A 22,267-nucleotide genomic window follows, 5' to 3' on the forward strand; every position below is an offset into this window, starting at 1 on the left:
AATATCTTGCAGCCTTTAAAAATGATTTTATAGACTTGATTTCTTAATATGGAAATAAGAATGCTCACAGGGTAATAACTAGAACACTTAAAATATAAAAGCACATACACAGTATGAACTAATTGCTTCCTTTAAAAATGTACATATACACATATAAAGACCAACAGTTATGTACAAGGTGATGAGTCTAGGGGTATAAAGGAAATATACCAAAATGTTAATATTCATTCAATGTTGGTGGAATGAGGAGTGGTTTGTATTTTTTTCTCTATGCTTTTATTTTCCAAATTTTCTACAATAAGCAAGCATTGCTCCTGTTATAAGAAAAAACACAATATTATACTATTTTAAAGATATTGTATTTCACAAAATAAATTGAATTCTAATCATATATATTCCATTCATAAAAATGATATAGGCATACATTACAAGCTAATTATAAGTTGGTATTTCATATAATCATTTTATTTTTATGGGGCACAACTTGGTCTGCTACCAAACATCACTGTGTCGAATCATGTTATATTGCCATTCTACTATATGTTATAATTTTTAAAATGCAAATTACCATGACAGGACACAACTTTTAATGTCAAAATCATGCTTTCATGTAAATTATTTTCTTAAAGCAAAAAACAAAAACTATAAAATCTGAATTGTTATAATTAGTCTGATTAATGAAGTAAGCAATGGCAAAACGTCATCTTGACCATCTCCAAGACATCTGAATTGATGCATGATTAACCTGACGCTGATGTTCTTTCTGCCTAGGTCAAGATGAACTAGCCACTGAAAATCAAATGGATCTGTTTATACAGTATACTTTTCACTTCTGCTAATTTATAAACACCTTAGTACCTTTCTACTGCATGAGAAAGGAAAACCTAATGTAATAAAAGAACAGTCTGCATCAAACTGACTCCCAGGATAATTCTAATAGGCTTTGAATTCCAAAACAAAAGTAGTCCTTGAGGAGGGTAAAAAAAAAACCAAAGTGCAAGCTACCATGCTAAATAAAACTAACTGCTTAATCTTTGATGTATCTAAATTAAGACGAATTTTACAGCCAGTATACCGTGTGCTCCTTTAAAAAAAAAAAAACACTGTATTTAGAGAGCAAGGATCATCCTTACTTGAGCTGTTTAACAACAAAGCACTAAATATTGGATGCTGAAATTAAAAGCAAGTTACAGTAAACTGACTAATTACAAAGTAATGACAAATTCCACAAACCAGGCCCAAGAAAATCCCATAAGCTTATGTTAAGTGGTCAAGTGGCCCCTACACAGCAGCACACTGGCAGCTACCAGTGAGACCAAATGGATTCAGACAGTTTATTACTAACACAGAGAAAGCATGATCAGTATGCTATCAGTTCTCCATGTTCCTAGTCCCACAGGACAAAATCAAACTGGAGGGAGGAATGAAATGACAGACAACATGCAGAGTGGGTTGCTCTGTTATTGAGGAGTCAACTCTAGATTGCAGCTTTGTAATTTTATACACACAGCTGTACGCGCAAGAATGTCCCATGTCTCACCAGAACGAGGGAAGGAGATAAAACTGCCTTGGAGCAGCCTCCCACAAGATAGGGAGGTGGATAAGAAATGACCTTATGTCATCTATCTTGCCATGTACCAGGAAGGATCACAGAGTCTTCCCTCAAGATTTGAGTCAGATTGTGGTTGAGTCTTGCATATGCGGACTATGTGGAAATGTGCAAGATCACCAAGGTACCATGGCAGAGCCATTCCACTAGTTTGTAGTCACATAAGTACAACAAGAAGTTGGTATATAAAACCGCCATGCTCCTTCTCATAATTTTAACTTTAGAATTTTGACAAACGTTTACTATCAACTGTTGCAGAGTCACTGCATTGAACCAAACACCATAGGGAACTTTTGTTTAGAATGCATTATCTGCCCTCAAGGAGTTTAAATTCCACTTGGAGGAAGCAATATAAAGCTAACAGCACAAATGCACCTGGCTGTGTACCCAGATTAAATAATAACTTAAAGATCTAACTGTAGAAGAATGGTTAAATAAAATACGGTACATCCATACTACAGACTATCAGGCAGTCCTTAAAAATCATGTTATAAAATATTTTTCTGGGCCGGCCTGGTGGCTTAGCAGTTAAGTGCGCGCGCTCCGCTACTGGCGGCCCGGGTTCGGATCTCGGGCGCGCACTGACGCACTGCTTCTCTGGCCATGCTGAGGTCGTGTCCCACATACAGCAACTAGAAGGATGTGCAACTATGACGTACAACTATCTACTGGGGGGCTTTGGGGAAAAAAAAAAAAGGAGGAGGATTGGCAATAGATGTTAGCTCAGAGCCGGTCTTCCTCAGCAAAAAAAAGAGGAAGATTAGCACGGATGTTAGCTCAGGACTGATCTCCCTCACAAAAAAAAAAATATATATTTTTTTTTCTTTTTTATTTATTTATTTATTTAATTACAGTAACATTGGTTTATAACATTGTATAAATTTCAGGTGTACATCATTATACTTCTATTTCTGCATAGATTACATCATGTTCTCATGCTCACCACCCAAATACTAATTACAACCCATCACCACACACGTGCCTACTTATCCCTTTCACCCTCCTCCCTCCCCATTTCCCCTCTGGTAACCAGCAATCCAGTCTCTGTCTCTATGTGTTTGTCGTTTTTTTTGTGTGTGTGAGATCAGCCCTGTGCTAACATCCGCCAATCCTCCTCTTTTTTTTTTTTTTTGTTTTGCTGAGGAAGACTGGCCCTGGGCTAACATCCATGCCCATCTTCCTCCACTTTATATGGGACGCCACCACAGCATGGCTTGCCAAGCAGTGCGTCGGTGCGTGCCCAGGATCCGAACTGGCGAACCCCGCGCCACCACAGCGGAGCGCGCGCACTTAACCACTTGCACCACCAGGCCGGCCCGTTCGTCATTGTTGTTATCTACTACTTAATGAGTGAGATCATACAGTGTTTGACCTCCCTCTGACTTATTTCACTTAGCATAATACCCTCAATGTCCATCCATGTTGTCACAAATGACTGGATTTCATCGTTTCTTATGGCTGAGTAGTATTCCATTGTGTATATATACCACATATTCTTCATCCATTCATCCCTTGATGGGCACTTAGGTTGCTTCCAAGTCTTGGCTATTGTGAATAATGCTGCAATGAACACAGGAGTGCATGTATCTTTACGCATTGGTGTTTTCATGTTCTTTGGATAAATACCCAGCAGTGGAATAGCTGGATCACATGGTAGTTCTATCCTTAATTTTTTGAGAAATCTCCATACTGTTTTCCATAGTGGCTGCACCAGTTTGCACTCCCACCAGCAGTGTATGAGAGTTCCCCTCTCTCCACATCCTCTCCAACACTTGTTGTTTCCTGTCTTGTTAATTATAGCCATTCTGACAGGAGTGAGGTGGTATCTCACTGTAGTTTTGATTTGCGTTTCCCTGATAGTTAGTGATGTTGAACATCTTTTCTTGTGCCTATTGGCCATCTGTGTATCTTCTTTGGACAAATGTCTGTTCTGGTCTTTTGCCCATTTTTTAATTGGGTTGTTAGCTTTTTGTTGTTGAGAGGTATGAGTTCTTTATATATTTTTCTTCTATGGAACAGTGGCATAAGAAAAACTCAGGAATAACAGTTTGGAAGAAGAGTATACAATAGACTATAATGGGAAGACTTTTAAGGCAACAACATTACATAGATAAATATTGAGAAAATTCAGTCATGAGGTGATGAGGTTTTTGACAAGACAGGAAGCAGTGAACATACAGAAGAGTTGTTTGTGAGGGCCTTTAAGCTCTGATCCTGTTGAAGATGATAAACTTTGCAACTCGAAGGTAGTAGATCCATGATCTTAGCTTTGCCTATGGCAAACAGAGGACAGCAGACCAATGTAAGAAGAGAAAACTAGACCAAGAGAGGCAAAAACACAATTTTAAAACAATTTAGAGCTACACTATAGGAAAAATTGTTAAACCTAACCACAAAATGTGCATTTATCTCCCAATTTTTCCCAGACTTCATCTACAAATATGATTTTCAAGATAGAATTTGTTAAAATAACATATTAATCCTCAAAACATTTTATAATTTAATATTTTCAATGCCAAACATATTACTTAATGTCATAAACATTACTTACAAATCAATTTTATTAGTTAACCTAAATATTTAAAAGCAGTCAACTATTCTAAAATAAAAACATACCCAATGGTGCAATATAACAATATACAAAAACTATAGCTAATTTGCAACCAAGTATAATAATCACACCTTTGCTTATGAAGCAATAATAAGCTGTCATTTCCTCTTTCTTTCTAATAGTTTTTCATTTTTAAAATAATATAACAGGGCCGGCCCTGTGGCTTAGTGGTTAAGTGCGCGCGCTCCGCTGCTGGCGGCCCGGGTTCGATCCCGGGCGCACACCGACGCACTGCTTCTCTGGCCATGCTGAGGCCGCATCCCACATACAGCAACTAGAAGGATGTGCAACTATGACATACAACTATCTACTGGGACTTTGGGGGAAAAATAAATAAATAAAATTAAAATAATATAACAAAGCAATAAAAACAAAATCAGGGACACAATGAGAAGTCCAACCTGACTGGAGGAAAGGGTACATACATGAGAAGTAGTGGGAAACACAGAGGAAAAGGAAAGAGAAATTGTAGCGGGACCTGAAAAGATACCCAGGGTTCTAAGAAGTGAGCTTAACTGAACAAATGTGTTAAACACCTACTATGCACCACACACTGTACTAAGTGCTGAAGTGACAACAAAGGAACTACAATCAAAGCACTCCAAAATCAACAGAAGGAGAAATGTAAACAAATACCATTTCTTTGATTTTTACAAGGTGCATTTTCTTCTAATGTCAACAGTTCTGAAATCCACGTATGCGCTTACCATGGTAGTTTTTTTTTTTCCAGAAAAGTTATTAAATTGATGGTGAATGCTATAATAGAGGAAATATATTAATTGCAATAAAGGATCACAACTGCTATAATAGAGGAATAGAGTAATCACTATACATGGAGGATGAGGAAAAAGAAAAGATAACCAAGAAAGGCCTGATCTGGGATACAAAAGATCAATAGGAGTTCATAAGGTAGAAAAGAGGGAGAAGAACATTAACACTAGCGGGGGGAAAGCATGGAGACATGGAACAGCATGATACTTTCAAGGAACAGCATGTAGTTTAGTTTGGTAGGTTGGAATGTAGAGTTTGGGGACAGTATGAGACTAAACTGAAGAGCAGGTAGGCCAGGAATGCAAGGTGGATATAATATCCAAAAGCCAATCAATGTAATTAACGCAATAAAGGACAAAACCCATATGATCATCTCAATAGACAAGGAAAAAGTATCTGACAAAATCCAACACCCTTTTATGAAAAAAAAAAACTAGGTATAAAACAGAATTCCTTCAACCTGATAAAGGGTATCTAAGAAAAAAACAGAGCTAATATCATATTTAATGGTGAAAGACTGAATGCATTCCTCCTAAATTTAGGAACAAGACAAGAATGTCCACTCTCGCCACATCTACTCAACATTGTACTAGAAGTTCTAGCCAGGACAATTAGGCAAGAAACAGAAATAAAAGGCATCCAGATTCGAAAGGAAGAAGTTAAACTCTCTCTATTCGAAGATGACATGATCCTGTATACAGAAAATCCTAATGAACCATTAAAAAACTATCAGAATGAAGAAACAAGTTCAGTAAGGTTGCAAGATAAAAGATCACTATATAAAAATCTTGTATTTCTGTACACTAGCAATGAACATCCAAAACTGAAATTAAGAAAAGAAATCCACTTATAATAGTAACAAAAATTTAAAAATTTAGGAAAACTACAAAATGTTGTTGAAAGAAATTAAAGATATAAATAAATCAAAAGACATTCCATATTCACCAACTGGACAATTTAATATTCTTAAGATGGCAAAACTCCCCCAAATTGATCTACAGATTCATCAAAATCCCAACTTGCATTTTCTGAAGAAAGTGACAAGCTGATCCTAAAATTCATATGGGAATGCAAGGGTCCCAGAATAGCCAAAGCAATCTTGAAAAAGAACAATGTTGTAAGACTCACACCCCTTGATTATAAAACTTTATACATGGCTTCCTACACAGCTATGGAAATCAAAATAGTGTGATACTGGGATAAGACTAGACATATAGATCCATGGAATAGAATTAAGAGTCCAGAAATAAACATTTACATTTATGGTCAATTGATTTTCAACAAGGGTGACAAGCCAAGTGGATGAGGAAAGAATGATATTTTCAGGAAATGGTGCTAAGACAACTGGATATCCACGCGCACAAGAATGAAGTTGGACCCTGATCTCACACCATACACAATTCAAAATGGATAATACATCTAAATACAAGAGCTAAAACTATAAAACTCAAAAGAGAACATAAGAGTAAATATTCATAACCCTGGGTTTGGCAATGTTTTTTTAGATATGACACCAAAAGCATAAGCAACAAAAGAAAAAATAAATAAAATGGGCTTCATCAAAATTTTAAAGTGTGCTTCAAAGCAGAGAACCCACAGAATAGGAAAAATATTTGCAAACCATATATCTGATAAGGGACTTCAAGTACAGAATAAAAAAAAAAAAAAACTCTTACAACTCAGTAATGAAAAGACAACCCAATTAGAAAATGGGCAAAGAGTCTGAATAGACATTTACCTTAAGAAGATATACAAATGGCCAATAAATACAAGAAAAGATGCTCAACATCATTAGTCATTAGGGAAATGCAAATCAAAACCATAATGAAGGGCCGGCCCCGTGGCTTGGTGGTTAAGTGCGCGCGCTGCAATGTTGGTGGCCCGGGTTCGGATCCCAGGCACGCATCAAGCCACCACTTCTCCGTCCATCCTGAGGCCGAGTCCCACATACAGCAACTAGAAGGATGTGCAGCTATGACATACAACTATCTACTGGGGCTTTGGGGGGAAAAAATAAAATAAATAAAATCTTAAAAAAAAAAAAATAATGAAATTACACTAGGATGACTATAAACAAAAACAGATAATACCAAGTGTCGTCCAGTATATGGAAAAATTGAAATCCTCACACTGTCAATGAGAATGTAAAACGGTGCAGCCACTCTGGAAAACAATTTAACATTTCCCCAAAATGTTAAACATAGAATTACCATAAGATCCAGCAATTCCACTCTTATGTATATACACAAGAGAAATGAAAACATACATCTACACAAAAACTTGTACATGGATGTTCATAGTGTCGGGGCCCAGGTCAGACCACCCCAAAATATCCTACAATAGCATACTGATTACTTTGAATTAAAGTTACTTGAGAAGCAAAAACGACATTCTGACCCTCTTGTCTGTTACCCTGAAAGCAGGAAATAAATCTCCCGTGTGAAAGGTGCTCTCCCTGCAGCCTTATCACCAGAGCTAGGGGGAATTCAGGGCCGAGAAGCCTGCATAAACAAACCTTGCTAATTTACTACCTCAAGCCTAAACTCTGCTTAAATTCCTTACTGATTATGTACCTCAAATGTAAGTTTCTTTGCCTGTCATTCCTCACAAATTTATTGTTTCTTTATGTAAAAGATAAATATACTGCCTGCTTTATTTACTCTCAGAGCATCATTTCTCTATGATCTCCAAAATGTACACATTAAACTGGGTTTTCCTCCTGTTAACCTGGTCTTGTGTCAATTTTATTATTAGTCCAGCCATAAGAACACAAGAATGGTAGAAAGGGGATTTTCCCCTCCCTGACAATAGCAGCATTATTTATAATAGCCAAAGAGTGGAAACAACCCAAATGTCCATCAAGTGACGAATGGACAAACAAAATGTACAACGGAATATTATCCAGATATAGAAAGGAATAAGTACTGATACATGCCACAACATAAATGAACTTTGAAAACATTAAGGTAAATGAAAAAAGCCTATCACAAAAGGCCACATATTTTATGAATCTATTTATATGAAATGTCCAAAATAGGCAAATGTATAGAGACAGAAAATAGATCAGTGGTTGCCTAAGTCTAGAGGGGTGAACTACGAGGTGTAATGAGGAGGCACTGCTAATGGGTACGGGATTTCTTTTTGGGGCGATGAAAATATTCCAAAATTAGATTGTTGTAATGGGTGCACAACTAACAACCAATAAACTATACACCTTAAATGGGTGAATTTTTGGTATGTGAACTATAATCTCAATAAAATGTTAAAGGCAAGGATGGATCTGGAAAAAAGATGATCTGTGTTTAAAACATGAAATTGGACCTCACACTATATATAAAAGTCAATTCCAGGGGCCAGCCCAGTGGCGTAGTGGTTAAGTTCGTGTGCTCCGCTTTGGCGGCCTGGAGTTCGCAGATTTGAATCCCAGGCGCAGACCCATGCACCACTCATCAAGCCATGCTGTGGTGGCATACCACATACAAAACAGAGGAAGACCGGCACAGATGTTAGCTCAGAGCCCATCTTCTTCAGCAAAAAAGAGAGGAAGTTGGCAAGAGATGTTAGCTCAGGGCCAATCCTCCTCGCCAAAAAAAAAAAAAAAAAAAAAAAATCAATTCCATATTGATGAAGAACTTAAACACCCAAAACAAACCTTTAAAACTCTTGGTAAGGGGGCCGGCCCACTGGTGTAATGGTTAAGTTCGTGTGCTCCACTTCGGTGACCTTGGATTCATGGGTTCAGATCCTGGGCACGGACCTACGCATCGCTGATCAAGCCACACTGTGGTGGCATCCCACATACAAAATAGAAGAAGATGGGCACAGATGTTAGCTCAGGGTTAATCTTCCTCAGCAAAAAGAGGAAGATTGACAATGGATGTTAGCTCAGGGCCAATCTTCCTCACCCCAAAAAAAAAAAAAAACCCTCAGTAAAAAATGTAGATGAATATAGTTGGTACATTCTTAAATAAGACAAAAAAAGCAGTGACTATAAAAGATTGATAAATTTGACTATATTAAAATTTAGAACATTTGTTCATCAAAAGACTCCTTAAAAGGTAAAAAGACAAGTTATAAACTAGGAGAAGATATTCACAATTTACAAAACTGACAAATGATTAGTATAAGGAATATTTTTTTAACTCATAGACTTCCATAAGAAAAGGACAAACAACCAATAGAAATTGGGCAAAATAAATGAAAAGCTATTTCACAGTACAGGAAACACACAGACATTTGAAAATATGTTAACATCAATGGTGATCAGAGAAATGTAAATCAAGACAGACTCCACTGAAATTTTAAACTCATTTGGACAACATGTTTAAATATGATAATACTATGTGCTGGAGGGGATATGTATTCATAGGATCTCTTATATATGTAGTTGGAAATGTAAATTGTAAACCAGTTTGGCATTATCTCCTTAAGTTGAACATGGACATACCATATAATCCAGCAATTCCTCTCCCAAGTATATACACAAGAGAAATTCTTGCACATGTACAACAGGAGACATGTATAACAATGCTCATAGCAGCACTGTTCATAAGTGGAAACAACCCAAATGGTCATCAGTGAGAAAGTAGATAAAGTGTGGTACAGTCACACAATGAAAGATAATGCAGCCATCAAAAAGAATGAACTACAGCTTCACACAACAATTTGGATGAATCTTAGCAACCTAATATTAAGTAATATAAGATAAAAACTACCAGTTATATAAAGCACAGTGTATGTGTTAGCTTTTTTTTTACACTTTTATTTATTTATTTATTTATTTGCAGGGAAAGATTCCCCTGAGCTAATATTTGCTGCCGATCTTCCTCTTTTCTTTTCCCTCCCCAAAGCCCCAGTGCATGGTTGTATATCCTAGTTGTAAGTCCTTCTAGTTCTTCTATGTGAGCTGCCACCACAGCATGGCAACTGCTAGATGGGCGGTGTGGTTCCACGACCAGGAAGTGAACCCGGGCCGCCAAAGCGGTGAGCGCTGAACCTTAACCACCAGGCTACCAGGGCTGGCTCTACACTTTTTAAATAATGTTCAAAACAAGGAATAAGCAATGTATTGTTAAAGAGCTGGCTTACTGGCTCCAAGGTGTTTTAGTAGCTACAAGTGACAATCAGATTTGCATATTAGAAAGAGTACTCTGGCTACAGCGTGAAGGACTAACTGAACTTGAGCAAACAGGAGGCAGAGAGATCATTCAGGAAAACTGTTCATAGGTCCAGTTAAAGGTGAGGAGAACAGGACCTGAACAACAACAACGGCAGTGAGAATAGACAGGAAGGAAACAGATCTGAAAGCTATTCAAAGAGCTATGATCACAGGCCTTAGTTCCTAACTAGATATAGAGGGTAAAGGAACGGGAAGAGTGAGAATCATTCCCAAGTTTCTGGTCTGGGTGACGAGAGGGCCTAGGGTCAATAATACGAGTCAATTTTTTTTTGATACTTTGAGTTTGAAGAGAATATGGGATGCCAATATTCACGAAGTTTCCTCCCTTTATGAGAAACTATAAAATCTGATTTTCCCCCACTTCAAGGCCTATCCACCATCTCCTTTATAAAGCTCTGATGTTCTACCAACACAATTAGATGTCATCTCTCCCTCTCTGAACCTGCATTGCACTTTGTTTTCACTTACGACATTTATCTTACTCTAGCCCAGCATTTCTCAATCTTGACAACATTGGCATTTTGGACCGGATAAGTCTTTGTTGTATGGGGCAGTCCTGTTCACTGCAGGATGCTTAGCAGCATCCCTGGCCTCTCCAGACATTACCAAATATCCCCTGGGGGCAAATCTTCCCCCAGTTGAGAACCACTAATCTAGCATATATAATAGATATGTGAGTACATATTTTATACCATTATGAAAGCATAAATTCCTTAAAGGCAGCAACTTTACAACCTTTCTGTTTACATAAAATAGATATGACAAATCCATTCTTATATACTCATTAAGGTAGGTTAAAAAGACATTTATGTTCAAATTCACTATTTTTAATTTATAAATGTCTTTAAAAGTAATTGATTTCCCATTGACACAGACATCTCCAACCAACAAGCTCAAAGTATTAAGGATTTACATATTGTAATTACTTTGTTTAAGAGGGGAAAAATTCTAGGCTGCAAATTCTAGTGTCTCTTAGGGGCATAATCATTTATCAAAGCTATTTTTGAGTAAAATCCAAACTCATAAACAATGTTCTAGAATAATGTTCTAGAATTGGTTCATTTCCATAGAGTTCAAATAAAAGTTTATACCACTTTTTATTTTATTTCTATCTCTTGTCACCTTGAATCCCTAATATTACACATAAATTCTACTGAAAGAGACTGAAGTAATTTAAAAGTAAAGTGACAACAAACTTTGTCACAAATTATAGAAGAGTACACAAAATTAACAAACGACTTACTTTCCTATTTGGGAAAAAAACTTTTCTTTAAAAAATTTCATATCAGAAAATACATTAGGGGGCCAGCCCAATGCCATAACGGTTAAGTTCGTGCACTCTGCTTTGGCAGCCCAGGGTTCACAGGTTCGGATCCCGGGGGCAGACCTATGCACCCTTATCAAGCCATGCTGTGGCGGCCTCCCATATACAGTAGGGGAAGATGGGCATGGATGTTAGCCGAGGGCCAATATTCCTCAGCAAAAAAGAGGAGGACTGGCAACAAATGTTAGCTCACGGTTAATCTTCCTCAAAAAAATTTTAAAAAATACATTAGAAAATATCCATTGTTTAATTATCCATTACAGTCGTTTGACTAGCATTCTGTAAGTGGAACGCTATCAATTTATAATTTATTTGAAACAGGAGAAAGGTAAAGATTAAAAGTTAAAGTTTGACCTTTAGCAGACTGAGTGCACTTGTTTAAAGTGAGACTAAACACAAACTTAAATTATTGTTATAAAACTGAATGGGACAGTTTTCTTTTATTACATTAAATGGTTCCCTGGGGCGTAACATATTTTTTTCTATAAAAGGGAAGCAGACAAAACTTTCTAAAACCTTTTGGAGAACTGATTATAAGAGTATTACAATGCTTTGAGAAGTACCCAAATACACCTAAAGCATAGAGAAAAAGAGAAAATTAAAAGATTTCCCCTTCTAGGTCATGATGATAAACAGCCTCTGTAGAATGAGGGTAGGCATCACACAGTTTAAGTATCCCTTAGAGTGGGTTGCTAGTATGGGCTAGGAGAGGATAGGCCCTTTTGCAAAGTGTCACTGTGTGCCTTGGAACTTAAACAAATACTACCTCCCAGGGAATCAATGCTGCTAAGTCCTCAATTACTTTTATTTGTGAAAAGTATCCTGAGCATCATCTTATTTTGTCAATAAAGTTCTGGATCTTGTCTACCTTTATGCTTTTGATGACAAACAAATGCTTCAGAATTTACATTACAAAGAATTTAAATCAATATATTAAATTTTATAAAACCATATTATCAACGGACAGCTAATGTTCAACAAGGGAGCTAAGAACATACAATAGAGAAAGGAAAGCCTCTCCAATAAATGGTGTTGGGAAAATCGGACAGCTAAGCACAAAAGAATGAAAGTAGACCACTATCTTTCACCATACACAAAAATTAATTCAAAATGGATTAAAGACTTGAATATAAGACCTGAAACTCCTACACGAAAATATAGGCAGTACACTCTTTGACATAGGTCTTAGCCATATCTTTTCGAATACCATGTCTACTTAGCAAGGGAAACAAAAAAAAAAATAAACAAATTGGACTTCATCAGACTAAAGAGCTTATGCAAGGCAAAGGAAATCAGGACAAAACAAAAAGACAATCCACCAACTGGGAGAAAATATTTGCAAATCATATATCCGACAAGGTGTTAATCTCCAAAATATCTAAAGAACTCACACAACTCAACAACAAACAACAAACAACCTGATCAAAAAATGGGCAGAGGATATGAACAGAAATTTTTCCAAATAAGATATACAGATGGCCAATGGGCACATGAAAAGATGTTCAACATCACTAATCATCAGAGAAATGCAAATCAAAACTACACTGAGATACCACCTTACACCCATTAGAATGCCTATAATTACCAAGACAAGAAATAACAAATGTTGGAAAGGATGTGGAGAAAAGGGAACCCTCATATACTGCTGGTGGGAATGCAAACTGGTGCAGCCACTATGGAAAACAGTATGGAGATTTCTCAAAAAATTAAAAATAGAAATACCATATGACTCAGCTATCCCACTACTGGGTATTTATCCAAAGAACTTGAAATCAACAATTCAAAGAGACTTAGGCAGTCCTATGTTCATTGCAGCATTATTCACTATAGCCAAGAAGTGGAGGCAACCCAAGTGCCCATTGACTGATGAATGGATAAAGAAGATGTGGTGTGTGTATATATATATATATATATATATATATATATATATATATATATACACACACACACAATGGAATACTACCCAGCCATAAAAAAAGACAAAATCATGCCATCTTCAACAACATGGATGGACCTTGAGGGTATTATAAGTGAAATAAGCCAGACAGAGAAAGACAAACACGGTATGATTTCACTCATATGCAGAAGATAAACTAACATATGGACAAAGAGAACTGATTAGTGGTTACCAGAGGGGAAGGGGGTTTGAGGGTGGGCATAAGGGGTAAAGGGGCACATTTATATGGTGACTGACAAATAATAATGCACAAATGAAATTTCACAATGTTATAAACTGTTTTGACCTCAATAAAAAAAAAATGGTTTAGTAAAGCAAAAAATATATATATATGAAATTTTAGGGGCTGGCCCTGTGGCCTAGTGATTAAGTTCGGCACACTCCACTTCGGTGGCCTGGGTTCAGTTCCTGGGCACGGACTTACACCACTCGTCAGCAGCCATGCTGTGGCAGTGACCCACATACAAAACAGACTAAGACTGGCACAGATGTTAGCTCAGGACAAATCTTCCTCAACAAAAAAAAAATTAAGTTTTAAACTTTAAGCAAGGTATCCCTATAACCCCAATTCTAAAATATCCCAATCAGCCACTTCTGTTCTTTTACCTGTCATGCAGTATATATGATAATTTTTTTCAGAAAACATGATAAGCTCATATTTTCTAAAAGCAACTAATTTAGCTGCTTACTACACAATCCTAATTCTAAACTGTGGCTTATTCTCTATTCTGATTCCTTAAAGCATCTTGCTCTGTTGAGTACCTTTTCCTATGTTCATCAATCCTGTTTTCTCTGATGACACTGACTCATTTCTTTAAGATTAAAATTTAAAACATTAATGTCGCCAGACATCTACCTTCACCTTCACCTTAGCAAGTCAGGTTACTCCTCCCTTCCCTGGCTAACAGCTCCCCAACCTGTCCTTGCTTCCCTGACCCTCAAATGAAGGTCCTCCCTTCTCTTCTCGCATTTTAACACTAAACTCTCCACCGATTCCCTCCTCTCAGCCTCTAAGTATGTTTGAGAAAATACAGAATAAACCTTCAGTTAACATCTGCCCTTAACACACAATGTCATTCTCAACTCTGTATTCATGCAATTTCTCCCCTGTAATTATGCAACTGTCCCTCCTGCCTAATCATAACTTGATTCCATATTGATCATTTACCCAAAAATTCAGCAAATACCTAACTTTACGGGAAGCTTTCTCAAACTAACTTAACCCCCAATAAAATTAAGCCTTATACCACAGTTCTATATCACTTATTTGTACAGTTTATAAAGGTATACAGTTTTGAATATTGTTATATATTACACTTCTTGTCTAATTGTTACACATATTACTGTACACATTCAACTATTTTATAAACCCTTCAAGGACAAGAACCATGTCTCTTTCTTTTCTATTGGCCATAATCATGTTTCCAAAGCTGGAGTTCAATAAATGCTTGCTTAATGAATCTATTCTAAAACCATCAGAAAGACAGGGATGAAGACAAGACATGAAAATACCATACACAAAACAAAACACCCTGCACCAAAACAAAAACTATATAATCTATGAAGTTAAATAAGCATTTAGTTTTCAGAATAAAGAAACTATTTATTAGCATAGTGTTTAATAATAGCTTTGTTATAAGGAGAGAATGTGTTACAATGGCAATAACACTGGAATAGTGAGTGCTAGAGTTAGAAAACCTAGGCTCTGACCCACACTCTGCCATACACTAGCCATTTAACTTTGGACAAATCACTTAACCTCTCTCAACGACAAAGAGTAATTAGCATGTACTCTGCCAAGCTCACAGGGTTATTGGGATACAATAGGATAATATATATGAAAGTACTCAGAAATTTATAAAGAGCTGCATAAAGGGTATTATTTTAATGATGAACGTACCCTCCAATTTAAGATAACATTTTATTTTAAAATGTGAAATTAATTTCTTTCTTGCAAAAGAAAGAAATTAAAGGGCAACTATTTATGCCATAGAATTCATCACTGAATAAAATAAATCACTACAAGGTCCAGCAACTCAAATTCAATCTAGAGCAATTAAAATATGAGTCAACTGTCAAAAATGTGCTCCACATTCAATTTTTCAGGAAGACATTTATTACATAAAGCAAGGCAGATATTTGAATCAGGCTAGAAAATCACAATCACAAGCTCACTCCACTGAATGCACTGAGAGGGCCTTCACCTATGTAACAAAATCAGATGCTATGAAGTTTATCTGACTCCATTTTACAACCTGATACAATCAATGCACCATGCCCCACAGTTGAAGAGGTGAACCAGCACATGTAGGAAATACTAGAGTTGACTGCAGGTTTACAGGAAAACATGTGATTAACCAGGACACAGCACAATCTGATGTATTTAAGAATTCCTAAATCTGTTTCACAGACCTATTGTTTATGGACATAAAGAGGTACGAAGAAGCAGAGCGAGCAGCTGCAAGTAGGCTGAGACTTATTTGTAGCGCTGGTGACAAAGTCAAATATGAAAAATTTCAGGATTTGTTTGGGTAGGCATTAAAATCATTTTCAAGCTCTCTTAAAGTCAACAAATTATCACAGTATCCAGACAGACTAAAAAGTTCTAGGCAATTTCCCTTTGTCTTGCCAAGTCTATGTAAAGACCATCAAAGACAAAACATTACAACAAGCGACAGCTACTTTCCTGAAATGGGTTACCAACTTTCTGATCCCTGTTTTTATGTCTTTATATGAGTGAGTATTTTAATCAGGAAGTATCTGCAAGGCAGATCTATTCAAAAAGGCCAGGAGCACAAACCACCAACTGGAGATTCAAGTAAATTAGCAAACTCTCCCTTTTGAATGTTAATCTCCTGGAAAGGCTGCCATAATTAGTTAACTTGGAGCTCCAACCCAGCAAAGGAAGAGGAATGAGGCTGAAGAGGGAAAAAGAAACAAGGAGGGCAGCAGGGGGGAGGGGGCAGGTGTAGGAGAACGGACACCAGAAATGCAGAGAGAGGTAAAAGAGACAATGAAGAGAAACTTTGCCAACAGCTACCTACTATCTATTTTCCCTCATAACAAGACTATTAACAGAGAAAACAAGATTTTGCTGCTACATGTTTTGCGGGCACTACTTTATTAACGCAAATTTACTGAACAGTATTAAATGTAAACCAGAGTTATTCATGGGAACCAAAGAAACTATAGCTTCCTAGCAAGTATCTATTCACTAGAGACATAATATGATGAAAAAATATGAGTCTGATTCACACAAGCCTATTAAAAAAATATATTGAACTAAAACTTGAACACTTAGTTCCTAGTTTTGGTTTTGACCCTCTTGACAAGTGGTTTTAGATTAGTTACTAAACTTTTATCAATGCTTTCATTCACTCAAACAAGTATTTCTTGAGTGCCTAAAAAATGAGCTATTTTCGAGTTTCTCAACCCTGACTGCGCATTAGAATCACCTGGGAAGACTTAAAAGAAAAAAACAACTCCCTTGGCCCTTGAGATTCTGATTTAATTGGTATGGGGTGGGGCACAGGCAGAGGTTTAAACAAAAACCACTCCCTTGAGATTATAATATGCAGCCAAGGTGGAGAACTGCTGGTCTATTTCATCTTACCTATATGTGAAGAACAGCAAAACAATGCAAAAAGCCTCCCCACTTCCTTTGAAATTTATCAGTTTCTCCTTCTTAACCAATTTTGTTTTAACTCAGATTCTCACCACCTCACACCTAAATTAATAAAATAGCTTCCTACCTATTTTCCTTCCTCCGGTCTCTTCTCAATCCAATAAACCTTTATATGCTTGTCTAATCAGTTTGGTTCCGAAACATTATCCCACTGAGAGTCATTTTAAGTATAACAATATCAACAAACGGAACTGTTTTCATCAAACAGGATATATTGTGTGTATATATATATGTGTATGTTCATGTGTGTATGTGTATGTATGTATAATCTCAAACATGCTCTATTTTTCCTCAGTTCCAGTGTACCTACCTTCATTTATACATAACGGATACTAGTCTCTACATACAAAAATATTGCCCCTAAATAGTCCATGGCTGAATTTTGTCAAAAATGAATGGCAAATGAGTCACCTACAGATTTCTCATTTAAATTTTGAAGTGTTCCCACAAGGAACATACACACAACTGAAAAAATAAATAAATAAAATGAGGTGGGATTATCTCAAAAAGTCCTGTGTTACGGTGGACACTGATAAACTTGATGATGAATGAATGTTTACCAAGAACAAATATGGTTCTGGTTTCTGTTAAAGCTTGCCTCAGACAAGCAACTGAAGGCTTAACAGCCAAAGGTTATAACCACATAAGATGATATTCATATTTACGAAAAAATTATCAAGTACAATATAAGCAATATATAATGAAAAGACTGAACAAGTATGTGACTTATTACCTGCCTCTAAGGAGCTCTCCATCTTCTCAGGGACAGCAAGACACAAACACAAAAAGAAAAGAAACCCAGCACTAGCATGTAAGTGGTAAAGACAATAAGTACCAGGGGAATTCAAAGAAATAGGGGACAGCTGTGGACTAACGGAGTTGGAGACAGCTTTTTGGGAAAGCTGAATCTTGAACAAAATTAAATAGGTGGAGAAGAGAAGGAAATCCCAAGCACGTGGATGACCCTCTACAAAGATGAGGCAGAAATTCATAACATATATTTGAGGGGCACGGGGGTGACCCAGCTGAAACCAAGGATTCTATGTAGGAGCATCTGGGGAGGTAAGGCTGCAAGAACAAACTGCAGCCTGACAGTGAAGGCCCTGAATGCCAAGGTGGGATGTTTAAACCTTGCACTACAGATAGGAAGATCCTTTTTAGGTTATAAAGAACAATAACTAAAACAATATATCGCTATAATGATGCAGTTTGAAACTATTTTTCTTGAAGCGTTTGAAGAACATACCAAGTAGTATATCTTGCAAATATCTTCATGAATATGTGAACATATTGTTTAGGAAATCTGTTCAGAGTGAAGGAGTAAACACTCAAACATGCTTTCCAAAATATAAAATCAGTGATCAATTACGCATTCATAGTTCTTAGGGTAATTCCTAAGAGAATAATTGGGTGGAAGGTTTCAATTTCAGGTTTTCCTCCTCTCTCCACCCTCCTCCAAACACAGACCTTGGTTTAATATCTAGAAACTGAATATACTGAAATAGTGTTATTCTGAAAATAAGAGGTCTTTTATTACTTCTCCTTATGGGTGAATTTACTTACTATATTCTTTTAAAATCACCACATCTATTAAAATAATTTTGTCCATGATTTCCTTCAGCAAAGCAGATGAAAACAGACACATAAATAACAAATTTAAAGATTATGAAAAACAAAAAAACCTTTCATCAAACCAAAACACACCTAAAATAATCAGCATTGGTTTATAAGGCAGAGGGGAAAGACAGTGTGTTCATAACAAAAAATGCCATCCACAACAAAGAGTGCCAGAGAGTGTATGAAGAACATTACAATAGCCAATTTCTCATCCAAAATGATAAACCATTAACCCACCACTCCATAAAGAATGGAGTTAATTTTGTTTCTCAAAAACTCCCTTAAAATTTTTGGCTATTTCTGCTATAAAAATTAAGACTCTAACATAACTCAAAACAAGGATTCTTTCCCCTAGTAACCAGACACGCAAGTGATTGATGATTTAATTTGCCACTGCAGCAAATACTAGTATAACCACGACTACCTTCTCGACACCAGGAAAACGAAAAATCTGTCTTTAAAGGCATACGTGACAAGAAGGCAAAAACATTCTAGGATGATTAAAACACAGAGACAAAATAAGAACACAGAAAAACCGTGGCAATACTCCTGCTATACTATGAAAAGGGATATGCCATTCTTGCAGGCACGTATGCCTTTAAGAAATATGTATAGATTATGATTTTACGTATTGTCTTTTTTTTCCTCCGGGAAAGATGGTAAGATCCAGAGAGAGTTGGAGGAATGGCATTAAGAGAGGTGTCAACACCTCCCTCCCCACCCCTTACTGGGGAAACTCCTCTTAACAATAATGCTCTTTCACCCCTCACATCCCACCCGGTTTCCACACATCCTTCAGTCAGCATTCCCCCGGCACACACACCCCCATTCCTTTCTCTGCCCCTCACATTCAGAGGCAGGCTGCTGCGACTTTGTCAGTCTCGCCGCCCCCGCGCACCCGCCTAGACCAGCAGAGTCCAACAACGCAGCCACGCAGCCACCCACTCCCCCCCACCTCCTCCTTCTGAGCCCAGCTGCCCCTCCCCGCCCCCCGTCCTGTCACCTGCTTGGGTGGTGTCCGTCAGGTCGTAGCCGCTGCCCGGGAAGTCTCGGAGTTTCCGACCACTGAGGCTGAGGATGCCGGAGTTGCCCGCCTCCTCCAGGGCCCGGTCCAGGCTCCTGACCGTGTGTTGAGGCTGCAGGCTCCCCGGGTTCCACTGCGGCCCGTTGGGGAACGGCTGACCGAAAAGAGTCGGCACCGGGATGGGCACCACCAGCGTCCCGCCACCGCCGCCGCCTCCCCCTCCGGCTCCGCCACCTCCCCCTCCGGCTGCGCCACCGCCACCGCCACTTCCACCTCCACCACAACCGCCGCCCCCACTGTTACCACCACCTCCCTGACTCGCCGCCATGTTCCTGGGAGAGAGAATAGCCCCCGACAATACTCTCAGCTTGTGCCGCGAGTGTAGGGGGTTCTTAGGACGCATGCGCAGGCTGGGGGCGGGGGTGGGGGGGCGAGGTAGAGAGTGGGAAGGAACCAGGGGGCGGGCTAGGAGGAGGTGTTGCGTAGAGAAGAGACGAGGTTCAAATGTGCAGAACGCTTGCTTTAAGAAATGTATGATCAGAGGAAGGATGCTGAATCCCGGTTCCGCTGCTTTGGGTACCAAAATCTTGCGAAGCGACACCAGCTTAACTATAGGTTATTTGGCGATATGTCCCCACATCTCTAAACTGCTTCACCTTTTTCGTTCTGCAAAACAAAGGCAAATATATTAAATAGAGATGATAGGGATCCGTTTCAGAATATACTGAAACAGCTTTAGAAGGACTATCAGCCACCTTATTGAAACGCTTACCGCAAATGCCTCAAGAATCGTTTACCAGTGTCAACACGGAGGGAAATTGGTGCAGAATTGAGTTTTCAGCATACATGAATTTTGCCATAGCTTAGAATTCCAAAATAGGAAAAGACTTCAAATGTTTTCAAGGAAGCCTCTCGTTTAGTGTGTGGGTCTCAGCCAAACTGCTGCCTTCCAAAACTTGGAAAAGTTCTCTGCATTCTGTTCTATCATTCTTTGAAGTTGTGCCAATATCTCGAGTTTCTTCTGATCATGTCGGTGTGGCTGATGGAAAACTCTTTGATCATCAGACAACCTTAAAGTTTATTTTTGAAACAGGTTTTGGGTTTAGGTGCACTTCTGAAGGTTTAACACTGGGGATATGAAGCTAATCAATCTTGGATTTTAGGAGTTCTTTCTTAGAACCTGAACCCAAACATTCAGGCCATTGCCACCCGTCCACCCCCACTCAGAGTTATTCAAAGCTTTTTCACTAATAGTAAAGTTACCGAAGAAAACTATCAGAATGCTTGGACATATTCAGTTATCACTAATTTGAATGTCCTATGCATCTCTTTATGTCCGTTTCAATTTGAGCAATCTGTCAACAGTCTCATTTTCTTAGAGAAATCTCCACAAAAGTTTATCTGCCATAGGCTTTGCTTTGGAAAAGAAAAAACACAGGAAAGAATTACAGCCTGTCTAAATTGCTTTGTGGCCATACAGGTTAATTAAAATGATTATGTTGCAAAAAATTACATTTGCCATATTCATGACCACAGAATAGACAGAACTGAGAATCAGACTCTCTACAATGAATTAGCGAGTGAAATCAGATTATTTAAACCCACTGGTGTCACAAAGGAATGCTGTACCTTATATCTCATCTTCCTTATGTCACAAATCAAATCAAGTATTAATTGAGAACTTCCAGAATCGAGGGGGATGAGAAGGGAAACTAAATTCATTAGGTAGAGAAAAGATTAGGAAGGAACTATTTTAATAATTAGCCGATAAGAATTTTTGCAATTATTTAAAACAATATATTGAACTCTAGGAAAAATATGTCCTCAGGATCAAGATAACTGTCAAGTGAAAAGGGCCCTGTACAGCAAATTTAAGAGGAAAACAATCTTTCGAAGAATTAAAAGATAGTCTAAGCAAGAAAAATGGGAAGCCTACAAAGTAAGCTAGGTATACATGAAAATCAGGCAAAATAACACATTCTAGAGCTCTTTGACAAGAACACCAAAGCTGTAAGTAGTGTTAAAAGATAAACTGAGGCATATTAAAAATTGTCAGCATTTATTTGAGCATTCTTCTATTGGAATTGCACAGCACCAAACCGGAAGTGTTATGAGGGCTCCACTGACAAGAGAGCAAGGGAAAGACTTACATAGAGAAAGTAAGGAAGCAAAAAAAAGGAAATGATTTGATTGGCTATAGCTTAAAGCCTAGTTGGCCATTTGTGATTGGTTGTCTTTAGCATTTTGATTTCCTAACCTGGAGACATTCATAGGCTTAGATTTTGGTTTGCTTATGTAGGCCACCATGGCATTAGAGCCATCTCAGTCTAATGGCCTCCTTATTTAATTAATTTAACAGGAAGTAAAAGATTTAGAAGAAAGAGCATGAAATTTAGAAATTAGTTCCAACCTCTTAACTGCCTGTGTAATACTCGGAAAAGTGACTTAAAATCTCTGTACTTCCATTCCCTCATAGGTAATACTGGAAAA

The 22,267-nt window shown here is 37.8% G+C and overlaps 1 protein-coding gene across 6 annotated transcripts in view; it reads right to left on the bottom strand.

The window, feature by feature from the left end:
- LRCH2 (leucine rich repeats and calponin homology domain containing 2) overlaps window positions 1-20,169 on the bottom strand; it is a 101,158-nt gene extending 80,989 nt beyond the window's left edge. For 3 of the 6 annotated variants that reach the window (XM_058536552.1, XM_058536553.1, XM_058536551.1), the window contains exon 1: window positions 19,757-20,169. In XM_058536552.1, coding sequence (XP_058392535.1) covers window positions 19,757-20,105 — 349 coding nt within the window. In that variant the 5' untranslated portion in view covers window positions 20,106-20,169. The remainder of the gene's footprint in view (window positions 1-19,756) is intronic. The other 3 variants (XM_058536555.1, XM_058536554.1, XM_058536557.1) reach the window with 2 other exon arrangements.
- Window positions 20,170-22,267: the final 2,098 nt, after the last annotated feature.

Source organism: Diceros bicornis, chromosome X (assembly GCF_020826845.1).
Source record: "Diceros bicornis minor isolate mBicDic1 chromosome X, mDicBic1.mat.cur, whole genome shotgun sequence".
Taxonomy (NCBI): domain Eukaryota; kingdom Metazoa; phylum Chordata; class Mammalia; order Perissodactyla; family Rhinocerotidae; genus Diceros; species Diceros bicornis.